At 66.6% G+C, this 11223-nt stretch overlaps 3 protein-coding genes across 3 annotated transcripts in view; 2 read left to right on the top strand and 1 right to left on the bottom strand.

The window, feature by feature from the left end:
• Nucleotides 1-78: 78 nt before the first annotated feature.
• On the top strand, nt 79-1550 carry LOC102480530 (cysteine-rich protein 2; the record flags this gene model as incomplete). The annotated part of the gene is given in 6 exon segments (XM_014582420.2): nt 79-136; nt 357-497; nt 575-604; nt 607-692; nt 878-935; nt 1017-1550. Coding segments are annotated over 6 exon segments (441 nt in total), but the record flags the coding sequence as incomplete, so codon positions are not given.
• A 5845-nt stretch (nt 1551-7395) lies between these two features.
• Nucleotides 7396-8861, top strand: LOC102477130 (cysteine-rich protein 1). The gene is made up of 5 exons (XM_006164217.3): nt 7396-7543; nt 8282-8376; nt 8456-8513; nt 8591-8637; nt 8747-8861. The coding sequence occupies exons 1-4, from the start codon at nt 7504-7506 to the stop codon at nt 8629-8631; spliced, it is 234 nt and encodes a 77-aa protein (XP_006164279.1). The 5' UTR covers nt 7396-7503; the 3' UTR covers nt 8632-8637; nt 8747-8861.
• Nucleotides 8862-8922: 61 nt separating this feature from the next.
• LOC106733354 (basic salivary proline-rich protein 4-like) overlaps nt 8923-11223 on the bottom strand; it is a 3148-nt gene continuing 847 nt past the window's right edge. The window contains exons 2-3 of the mRNA XM_014582417.1: nt 10578-10953; nt 8923-9559 (exon numbers count right to left, since the gene is read on the bottom strand). Of these exons, the coding sequence (XP_014437903.1) occupies nt 8970-9559; nt 10578-10953 (966 nt within the window). The 3' untranslated portion in view covers nt 8923-8969. The remainder of the gene's footprint in view (nt 9560-10577; nt 10954-11223) is intronic.

Below are 11223 nucleotides of genomic sequence, written 5' to 3'. Positions count from 1 at the left end.
CCCCCCCCCGGGAGCGGGCGCGGGCCCAGGCCGGGGCTGCGGCGGGGCGCCGGCTCTTACCGCCCCCCCTCTGCCTAGCACGACGGGAAGCCGTTCTGCCACAAGCCCTGCTATGCCACGCTGTTCGGACCCAAAGGTGAGCTGCGACCCAGGGGAGGGGTGGCGAGTGTGCCCTGGGTCCGCGCGGCCGAACCTCGGGGCCTCCGGGCCGGGCGCAGCCCAGCTTCGGCCGCCCTGCACCTGCGCTTGCTTCTGCCCCTGCCCGTGGGCCTCTGTGGAGGCGAAGGCACTGCTCTGAGCAGATTGGGTGTGGGCTAGGGCGCCCATAGCTAGCGGGCGACTGCCGGTCCCCGCAGGCGTGAACATCGGGGGCGCAGGCTCCTACATCTACGAGAAGCCCCCAGCCGAGGCGCCCCAGGTCACCGGCCCCATCGAGGTCCCAGTGGCCCGAACCGAGGAGCGGAAGGCAAGCGGCCCCCCGAAGGGGCCTAGCAGAGGTGGGCCAGGCGCGTCTGGGGGAGGGGGTGTGTGGCCGCCCTACCCCGCCCCGCGGCCCTAACCTACCTGCCCGCAGCCTCCAGCGTCACCACGTTCACCGGGGAACCGTGACGTCCCTGGGCAAGGACTGGCACCGGCCCTGCCTGCGCTGCGAGCGCTGCGGGAAGACGCTGACGCCCGGCGGGCACGCGGAGGTGAGGCAGGCGCGGGCTGCTGCTAGACGCGGGGCGGCCGTGCCCCCTCCCATGAGGCCAGCAGACACGGCCGTCCACCGGGGCTCCCAGGGAGGAGCCAAGGCGTGAGACTGCGGGGTGGGTCTGGGAGGCCCTTCGGGTGGGCGGAGCCGGCGGACCCCAGCCCTCTCCCCGTCTTGCCCCAGCACGACGGCCAGCCCTATTGCCACAAGCCGTGCTATGGAATACTCTTCGGACCCAAGGGTGAGTGTGGCCGCGGGTGGGGGCGGGCGCCCACCCCACCACGCCCTGTTCCCACCACCAAGGCCCCCTCTCGCTCCGCAGGGGTGAACACCGGAGCGGTGGGCAGCTACATCTATGACCGTGACCCGGACAGCAAAGCCCAGCCGTAGGCCAGCACGCCTCTCAACCCCCCTGGCTGCTGGGACGCTGGCTGCCCGCCCTGCCGGACTGTCCTGCCTGGCTGGCTCTACTCATTTCTCGTCTCCCTCTCTGGCCTCTTCTGTCCATTTGTCCATTACCCCGTTTGGGGTCTGCCTGCTTCCAAGGTCACAGGACCCACAGTGTGCGTGTCCTTGGGAGTCCCGTGCCCCAGCGTTTCTCCGTGTGTCCCATGTCCCACAGTGGGCCCCTCTGAGGTGCTGTCACACTCTCCTGCTGCCTGGGCTCACCCCACCAGTGTTACATGCTCTCCGTACCAGCGATGGCCATGCCCCTTGGTGTCCCCTTGGCAGAGGGCACCCCTACCTAGAGCCCCTGCCAGGCTCCCACACCACCTCGCAAGCGCCTGCCCGCCACTCTCACGTGGCCACTCAGCTGCCGGGACTGTGCTGTCAATAAAGGGTCAGGGTCCTAGGACACCGTGTGTCTTTGGCTGTGGTGGACAGTGACCCACGACAGGGCCCTATTGTCCAGGCTACAAACGCTTTCACGGAGAGCCTGGGGCCTGGCTTCTGGGGCCTCATGGTCCAGTTCGAGGGATGGCGGAAGGTCGGTCCAGAGCCATTTGCCACAGCGGGGGCAAGGGTGGGTCTCAAGCCCTGGTTTTAGCAGTGACACCCAGCCAGTGCTGAGATGGGATGGCAGGAGAGGGTCTGCTTGGTGCAGTTGGGAAGGGGGCATCTTGGGGATGGAGTCCATTGACAGGGCTGAGATGGCCGCGGGGGATGGTGATGCCAGTGGAGCTGGACCTGGTCTGGTAGAAATGTCAGCAGCGGGGCCAAGCCCAGAGCTGCCCAGTCCTCAGGCCCAGTGGTGTGGGAGGGCTCCGCCTTGAGAGCCAACAGAGGGTACAGAGAGCAGGGACGCGGCCAGAGCCAGTGCAGGGGCGGGGCGGGGGGGGGAGGGTGCTGCCAGACGGAACTGGACTGGCAAGCCGTAGCTGTCTCCCACTCCCCACAGGTTAGCTACCAGCATTCATGGGTGTGGTCTTCTTGGGAGCAGGTACGGATGGGGTTCAAGGCCAGGCTCTGGCGACCAGATCTGCAGTTGAAACAGTTGCATTGGCCTTACCAAATGGTCCAGGCTCAGCCCTTAAGACCAGGGTCCTGGGACCAGCAGGTGGTGTAATGGTTACATGGCTGGACTCTTACATGGTGGACTGCAGTTCGAGTCTCGGATCCTGCATCTTGAAACTGAGGCCAGGCACATGCCCAAAATCCCAGGAGGAAACTAGAGAAGGGATTATAGCATGCCATACCCCTGGGGGGTGATTTCTCATTTTCTGTCTCCCTGTCTTTCGGGCGTGCACGTGCACCCTCTAGCAAAAATCTCGAAAACAAGCCAGGGTCTCCCCCATAGGCAGCCACTCTTCAAAACCGGCCTTCCTTCTGTTGGCCACTCCCAGTCTGCCCACAAGAGGGAGCCCCTGCTCTTCCCCCTGCCCTCCCTGCTTGCCCAGGGCCACTCTGGGCTCCATGTCCGTGCTGCCTCCATGTCTGTGCTGCCTTGGCCTGGAGTGGGGGGCACCAGGGCCTGGACACCTCTGGGCTCTACCCATGCCACAGGGGCTGGCACTCCTTTCCCGTCTGGCGCCCTGGCCGGCCCAGACTGCAGCCCTGCTGTAGTTGGGGCTGGCCCACTGTCCTGCTGCCATCTATGGGGGTGTGGGTGACAGGCGTGGGCTCCGCCTGGAGTGTAGCCAGGATGTGCAGGCCCAGTGGCCTGCAGGGGGCGGTCAGGGGGGTGCTGGGACAGCTCCCCTAACTCCTTCCGCCAGGCCAAGGCTCCCTGGTGCGGCGGTTTGGGGGAGCACCCCACCCCCACCTCCCTGTTGGCTCCCCTTGTTGGCTGGAAATTCTTCCAGGCTCCCTCCCTGGGGAGCCTCTGGTGGAAACTATGTTTCCAAAAGCCCTGGTGTGGAGGGCTGCTTGTGCCTAGTGGGGGCAGGGGTCTCCCCTCCACCCTGCCTGGACGGCCTGCTTCCAGGTCTGGCGGAGGCAGGGCCTGCCTCATTTCCTGCAGAGGATGACGGAAGCCCAGCAGTGTTTGTTGCCCAGGGGTTGTCATGGAAACCAGGGCGGAGCGGCTACTGTTTGTCTCAGTCTTCCCGGAGTGTGGGACACCCTGGGCGGCACCGGCTCCAGGGCCTCCCCCACCCAGTGCTTCCTTGGGCCACAGTCCTGACACTCCAAGGTGGTGGAGGTGCAGGAGTGGGCTTTTGTTCCCGGGTGACCTGCCTCAGGGCCCCTCCCTGGGAGGCAGCTGTGGCCTCGGCCTTGCGCCCTTTGACCCACGCCCAGTCAGGAGCAGCCTCTGAAATGCCATGTGCCCACTGTGCCCACTTCAGGACCCCGGGGACCCAAGTCCAGACACCCAGGAGGCCAGGTCCAGCTTACAAAGCCGGGCTGTGCTGACTCCTCCCTCACCCCAGGTCCAACCGCTCTGCATGTCAAGGCAGACCCCAACCTGGGCTGGGTGCGGGGGTGCAGTGCAGCTCCTGGCTCTCAGCTTCCCTGAGTCTCAAGTCCTCCGGCTACACCCAGACCCCCGCACCCCCTGCCCAGGTTCCCCGGCAGCCATCCCAGTCCTGTGCCCTCGCTCCGAAGCCCACCCAGCTCCGGATGGCCCCTGCCTGTCTCACTTGGGCTGGGGACATGACCACAATTGGGCAGAGTATGGACCCCAGGTAGGGGTGCACTCTGTCAGGGAACGGCTGGTGAGGGAGCCCCGTTGCCTACACCCTACCCCCTCCTGGCAGGGATAGCCCAGCCCCTCCCACCTGGGCTGGAAGGGGAGGCCAGAGGCCAGGAGGAGCCTGTGAAAACCTGACATTCCACCTCGGGGCAGTTGGGCCCAGCAGGCCCACCCTGGGGCCAGACTTTAGGCAGAGCTGGGGTCCCTGGAGAGAAGCTGCTGAAAATAGGCCCTGGGAACTCAGAGGCTGGGCAGGGTTGGAGTGTGGACCCTGGGGAGGCCGAGCTGGAGGCTCAGCAGGTTTCTCTGGAGCTGCTTTTAGCAAGGCTGGCACCTGCGGGGGGAAGGGGGGGGTGTTGGGTCAGACCCGAGGCTGGCTGCAGGCCTCCAGCCCTGGAGTGAACGTCTACACCTGTAGGCACGCTCCGCTGCGCACACCAGGGCGGGGCCTTGAGCCCAGGACTGGGCAGGGCGAGGCTTGGAGAATGGGGCGTGAGGGCCTGCCAGAGCCAGCCCCAGTGGGAGCGGAACTTGGCAGTGGGAGTGGATGGTGAGATTCCTTAGCGGTCAGCCCGGCCTGGTGTGGTTATCCAGGCGCCCAGAGTTCCAGCCTGGCCGCAGGGTCCCACATGTGGGCCGCTCTGTTCTGGGGGCGGTCGAGCTGGACCAAGCCGGGCAGGTTGCAGGCGCAAGGGTGTGTGGACTGGAGGCTCCTCCCCCACCTCAGGCTCCTGGGGTGCCCCACACCGGGCGGGGCAAGGGCAGAACAGGCCGGGCACAGAGCAGGCGGACTGGCAGCTGGGCGAGACAGGAGGGGTGGGCTCTTGGCTGGCCCGTGGTCTCGGTCAGGCTGGCGCTTGGCCAGGTCAGTGTGCCACCCCCAAGCTCCGTCCTGGGCAGCACCGCGGCCGGGCCTGGGGAGCCTGGTGCACAGCTAGCCTAGGTAGGAAGGGGGCCTGCCAGGAGTCGAGGGGAGGGAGGGACTGGGAGCAACTGCCTGCAGGCTGGGGACCCGGGAGAGGGGGAGTTGGGGCCCCTCAGTGTGGTCACAGCTTTGGGAGAGCCGGAGGTTGTGTGCATGGTGTGTGTGTCCATGGGTGTGTCTATGAGGGTGTAGAGTGTGAGTGTGAGTTTCCGTGAGCGTATGCCTGGGTGCATCTGTGTGTCTGAGTGTGTGTCCATGTGAGTGTGTCTATGAGCGTATAGCCACGTGTACCTGAGTGTGTGTCCATGTGAGTCCATGTGTGGGCCTGTGAGTTTGTGTGTGCATTGTGAGCATGTGCATCCAAGTCGAACGTCTGGAAAACTGCCTGTAGGCACAGAGGGTGGGGCCCCACGGCCTTGGCCCCCTTGGCAGTCCTTCCCCCCCCCCGTGACCATGGCAACGGGAAACACAGGGGAAGGCGCCAGGAAGAGACTCATCACCCCAGCTGTCAAGGGCGGCTCCCCCCTCACCCGGCAGGGCAGGCTGGAGTCTAGAACGCGGGGCAGGGGCCATCCTAGGAGGGGTGGGGAGAGGAGAGGACAAGGACAGGCTATCACTCTCCCTTTCCAGGTGGCTGGGCACCTCACATGCACATCCCCCCCTCCCCCCGAGATGTCTGACAGGTCTGAAGGCCCCTGGCTGTCCCTGGTACCTGGGCACCACAGCCAGGAGGTGGAGGCAGGCCCTCGGGGTGTGCCCTAGCTGGGCACTGAGGCGAAGCTGGGTGGTGCATGCCCCTGCCCCAGACCTGGGGGAACAAAGACCCACCTCCCCAACACTGACCTGGGCCCTCCCTGGCCTTGACCCTGCTCGCTGTGGGCTAGTCCCTCTCATTCCTGACTCTGTCATGGAGCCAGGAGCAGAGGTCCCCACTGTCCCGGGAGGCCTGGCTATCGGACAGGCCCGGGGGAGGCCAGGGTCTGGTGTGGGCAGTGGTGGGGGTAGAAATGGCACCATGATGCCTGCACGGGGGTAGGGGCAGCCAGCCCAGACCACAGTGCACCTGAGGGCTCTGCAGGCTAGAGACTAGACCCTGCCCTGCAGGGCATGGGTGTACCCGACTTCGGGAGCCGTGGCCGCTGAGGGGCTCAGGCCGGGCGGAGGGTCCCTGTGGGCCCTGCAGGAGGGTCAGCTCTGGCGTGGCCCTCTGGAGTATGACCCCTCTGCTGGACCCAGAGGGCCCTACACTGGCCCAGGCTGGTGGGACAGGCCGGACTCTGCAGATGCGTGGGCTCCCTCCCCTGTCACAGACCTGACCGGTGGGCCAGATTGGGGGAAGCTGAGCAGGTGCAGCCAGGGCTTGGGCGTAGTGGGAGGGTGGAGGAAGGGGCTCCAGGTCCAGGAGGCAGTGTCCAGCAGCCTCTGTGGGGCAGGGTCTGACAGCTGACAGGCCCTGTGATGCTTTGTTTTCGAGATGGGTGTGTTGAAGGGAGCTGAGAATGGGGATGATGCTAACAGGGAGGTGGGCTGCAGGAAGGGCAGGAGGACCATGCTCTGGTGGCTTAGGGCGAAGCCACCCCAGGCACCAAGGCGCAGGGTCTGCAGAGAGCAGGCTGCCTCCACCTAGCTGGGAGGGGAGGGCAGGGTGTCCTGACTGACAGGAGCTACGCTACACAGAAGGCTGGGCTAGGGGCCGCCCAGGCTGCGAGTTAAGGAGTATAGGACCCTACCCAGGCCAGGCCTGGGCTCAGGGACAGACGGGAGGCCTGCCTGTGGCTGAGGCCAGAGGGCAGCACCAGCAGCCCCGAGGTCCTTCTTGTCCAGCGCAGCCCCCTCCCCTCTGTTTGGAGCTCGTAGTCGCCTGGGCGCGTGCCTGGCACCTAGGAGGCGGGAGCCAGCCTGTGCCTTCCCTGGGCAGCGGTCTGGGGCGGCCTCCGACCGGCACTTCGCGCAGAGATAAGGATCCCCTCTCTCGCATCGCGGCCACGGCCGGGGCGTGGCCACACCCTCACTCGCCCAGCCCAGCAAAGCGCCCCAGCTCCGCCGCCATCCGGCCATCTCCCCTCAGTTTAGCTCTGCGGGGGGGGGGCGCTCCGGAGTCCCCCTCTTCTGAATTTCCCCAGGGTCGTTCCGCTGCGTGTGTTAACTTCCCCGAGAGTGACGGGGGGGCAGTGATTCCTGCGGGCGGCTTGTGCAGGAGGCCGCTGTTCCGAGTAGGGGACTCAAGCTGACCCTCGGCGTCCCAACCCGGATCTGGGGAAGGGCAGGACCAAAGTGTGGGGAAGAGCTGTCGCGGGCTGATTCCCACGCATCTGCACGTCGAAAGGGACCCGTCCTATCCCTGGCTCCGCAGACAGGGATTCGGGGCTGGGGCACGCCTTCCCTCTGGGGGGAGCCCCTTGCGGAAATCCTGGCCCGCGGTGACTTCAGAGCCTAGGCGGGAGGCGGGGCTTGAACCCGCCGGAGAGATCCCCGAGTCCTCACGGTTCGTCCCCAGTTCGGTCTTTCGGCAGGCTTGGGACCTGCCCGAAAGCACGGGTGGACCAGATGACCTTTCTTGACCCGACCCGTAGGCCGGGAGCCGAGGTTCCCGGGGTCCAAGTTCCCGACTAGGGGGCGGGGCTCTGGGGGCGGGACCTCGAGGGGGCGGGATCCCGGGGTCCCTGAAAGGCGCAGACCCGGCGGGACCCACCCAGTCTCGCGCCAACCGCACGCAACAGTCTCTGCTGCTGACCCAACCCCGGCGCCACCATGCCCAAGTGTCCGAAGTGCGACAAGGAGGTGTACTTCGGTGAGTGCGCCCACCCGGCCCATCTCTGCGCGCGGCCCGACAGGGCGGGGGGCCGTTCAGGTGGGCCAGGGACTCCAGGGGCCACTGGGAGCGGCCGAGGAGAGGGCCTTCCAGCCTTCCCGTGGTTGCCTGGGCGTGAGGGTGGGGACCCCTGTGTCGGATGGCGGAAACATCTCTCTGCTCTACTCTCTCTGGCCCTGCCCCGCGGGCCCCGCAGTCTCCCGCCTCCTCTAGGGCGCGCCCTGGGCGGGGACCCCGCGGGCTAGGAAGCAACGCGGGGCTGAGGCCGCTCCTCCAGCGCTAAGTAGAGACAGACGCGGAAACCGACGCTCAGGGCGCCAGGGCGCGAGCACGGGGCGCGCTCAAATCCCGGGCGCCCGCCTTCCTGCCCCGCGCGCCCCGGGCCCACCCAGGGGAGGGACTTGAGGAAGGGGGAAGTCCCCTGGCCCGTGGCCCGCAGGCCCCGCCCGGTCACTGGTCACTCCGGGCTGCCTGGCCTCGGGCTCCGGGGCGCCCCGTCCCCCGTCCCCCAGCTCCATTCAGACCGCAGGGCACGGCCTAAGGCCAGTGACCCTTCGGTCTGTTTGGCGGGATTGGCTGGAGGGGACTGGAGGTGCCCCCACCCGTGGCACAGGGGTTGCCCGCCGAGACTGCCCGGTGGTGGAGTGGGCCTGGGCGGGGCGTGCCCTCTGGGGTCTGGCTCCCCAGGGCAGGTCTTAGTGGACTCTGCATTTGCAGCTGAGCGAGTGACCTCCCTGGGCAAGGACTGGCATCGGCCCTGCCTCAAGTGTGAGAAGTGTGGGAAGACGCTGACATCAGGGGGCCACGCTGAGGTAGGTGGGGCCGGGGGCGGCAGGGGGCACTGAAGGCTTGCCCCTCACATTCTTCTCTCCACCGCCCCTCTCTGTGCAGCACGAAGGCAAGCCCTACTGCAACCACCCCTGCTACTCCGCCATGTTCGGGCCCAAAGGTAGGCTCCCAGGTTCCCTTCCCCGCCCGCCGCGCCCCCCAGGGCCATCCTGCCTACTGAACCTATTCTCTCTGCAGGCTTTGGGCGGGGAGGAGCTGAGAGTCACACTTTCAAGTAAAGCCAGGTACAACCCCACTCCTGCCAGCCCACCTTGCTCTCAGGGTGGGGACCCTGCACTGGGGCGGGGTCTGGTGCAAGGCTGCGCCCACAGCAGACCTTGTCTCTCTGCACAGGTGGTGGAGACCCCATGCCCGGCCGCCACTGTGCCACTGTGGATGCCAGGCCTCACCCGGACCCCGGGCTCCCTGGTAGCCCCTTGTGTTCTCAATAAACCGATCACATGGAAGACCTGTGTGTGTGCCCGTGCTCTCCTCGTGTGTCCAGAGAATGGTTGGGCCCCTGGACCTTCCTGCAGGGTCTCTGCTGCCCACTCCCCTGGGTAGCCTTTGAAGCCCACTACAGGCTGGGCCCCTCTTCGGGCAAGAGTCCAGCCCGCCCAGAGAGCCCTGGGCTCTCAGACCTGCCTCTCCACTTCCGGGCCTGCAGGGGTGCGCAGGTCTGGGATGGGTGAGAAGCCTGCAGTCTGAGGCCAGAGGGTCTGCAGGGCTGTCGGCCTGGCCTGGGTGGGGCTGGGGAAGAGCCCGAGTAGTCAGAACCTGAATCGGCTGCAGGCCCTGGAGTTCCGTTTTTCAGAAGCTTTGGGGGAGCTGTGGCCTGCCCCTTCCCACTTCCTGCCACCCCACCCTCCTCTCCATTCCCCCCAGCAGCCAGACCAGGCCATGTCTGCAGGGGTGAGCATGGCCCAGCCGGTGGTCCAGGACCCCGCCCCACATTTGCCTCTGCCAGTGTGCTGTGCGGGGGCTCACCTGTGGCCTGGTGCCTGGCTGAGTGCTGGCTTCCTGGAAACTCTGTTGGCGGCTCAGGCAGCAGCTGACTGGACTGTCCTGTCTCCACCCTGGCTCCTCGGTTGGCCCACAGAGCCCAGGGCTGCTCTCTTGCCTGGTCGGTGCCCCACTTCGGCCTGATTAAATGTACGCAGGCCCAAGCTGGACGCAGTGTGGGGCCACCCAGGGCGGAGAAAGTGCATTTGAGCCAGTGATTCAGAGTCCCCAGAGATGGGCAGATGGGCTGGGGCAGGGGAGGGGCAGAGGGCGCTAAAGGTGAGACCTGGGTTCCTGGTACGACCTAGCCAGCACCTAGCCAGCGCACAGGAGCGGGAGGCTCGAAGACTGAGACCCAGTGACACCTGGTGGCAAGAGCGGCCACTACAGGGCGTGAAGTGGACCCAAGGAACGCTGCCCTACGCAGGCGAGGGGCAGAGCTGACCAAGGCTCCCCGCTTGTCCCCCTTGGCCCTTTCCCACTTCTGCCCGCATGTAGTTCGAAACCCACGCTAGACTTGGGGAGCTTAGGGGTGAGGCCTGCCGGAAGAGCAGGTCAGCCAGCCGTCAGGTGCGGAACAGCACACCAGGCTGGAGGCAGGGCAGGTGCACAGGTCTGGAGGGAACACCACAGGTGCTGAGGAAGGCTGTCTCTCTCTATCCTGAAGGCTCAGGTGTGAGCGCCACGTGACCAGAGAGGCCTCCATTGCCTAGTGGAGGGTAAAAGTAGAGTTGGCCTGGACCCAGGAGGAGAGGGGTGTGACGGGGGCGGGGCAGAGCAGAGCAGACTTTGGCACCTGGAAGGCAGAGAGGGGGGAAGGCCTGGCCAGGAGGGCAGTAGGCTAGTAGGCTGGGTCCAGCTGGGTCCAGTGCCCACTGAAGCTCAGCTCAGCTCAGCGCGGGGTGGGCAAAGGAGGGAGGAACGGCCTGCTGGTGTGGGGACCCCAAGGCGGTGCAGGAGGCCCCTGGTGGGTGCTTCCTGGAGGAGGAAAGTACTGAGGCCGAGGCGGAGGAGGTAGCGGCGGGGTCCCCAGGAAGGCTGTTCCTGGGTGTGACCGCGGCCAGGATAGGGCATCCGGGGAGGCTCCAGGCCTCTTTGCACCCCCTTCCCGCCCACGGGCACTGCCTCATCTGGGGCACGCACGAGTCACAAACTCCCCAGTAACCGCGTATTCGCAACTCACGAGTCTCGCTCCCGGCGCCGTGACCCGATCTCTCCCGCGCGCCTTCCGCTTTCTGGACGAGATGTGGGAGAACTTCTAGCTGTGCCGCCCGGCGCGGAGGCTGCCCTAACTTAGCGAGAAGGCCGCAGCGCGGGACCGCGGGGAGCAGGAAGTCCGGACCAGGAGAGGTTGGCCGAGGTGCTCTGCGGGGCCTACACTCACTTGCGGGGGCTGAACAGGTGGAGCTGGCGGAGCGCACCCTTGTCCCCCACTCCCACTCGGGTCTCAGCGGAGAGCCCAGGCGCTCCCTGCTGGCCGAGTGGCGGATGGCCTCGCGTGGACCATGCCAACTGCGCGTGCGCGCTTCCGGGCGTTTGCAGAGCCCGCCCCTCGATTGCTAGGTGACCAGTGGCGCGAAGCGCTGATTGGTGGGTTCTGGGCGGTGTCTCTCCCCACCCCCCCACCAAGTCAAGCGGTCAGAACTGCCGCTGAACGGAGCGGAAGAGACCTCACTCAAATGCTAAGGGTAACCCTCATTGGGCCAGGGCTGTGGAGGCGGGTCCGGGTCTGTGCGGCGATTGGTGGCTGGGCCCTGGGCGGTGGCGGGCGATCCGAAGAACGCTGGCGCTGGCTGCATGGGGAGGCGGCGAAGCCGGGTGGATCCGGC

Source organism: Tupaia chinensis, unplaced genomic scaffold, assembly GCF_000334495.1.
Source record: "Tupaia chinensis unplaced genomic scaffold, TupChi_1.0 Scaffold143596_1, whole genome shotgun sequence".
In the NCBI taxonomy this organism is placed as follows: domain Eukaryota; kingdom Metazoa; phylum Chordata; class Mammalia; order Scandentia; family Tupaiidae; genus Tupaia; species Tupaia belangeri.
This window is presented reverse-complemented; position numbering and strand designations above follow the sequence as displayed.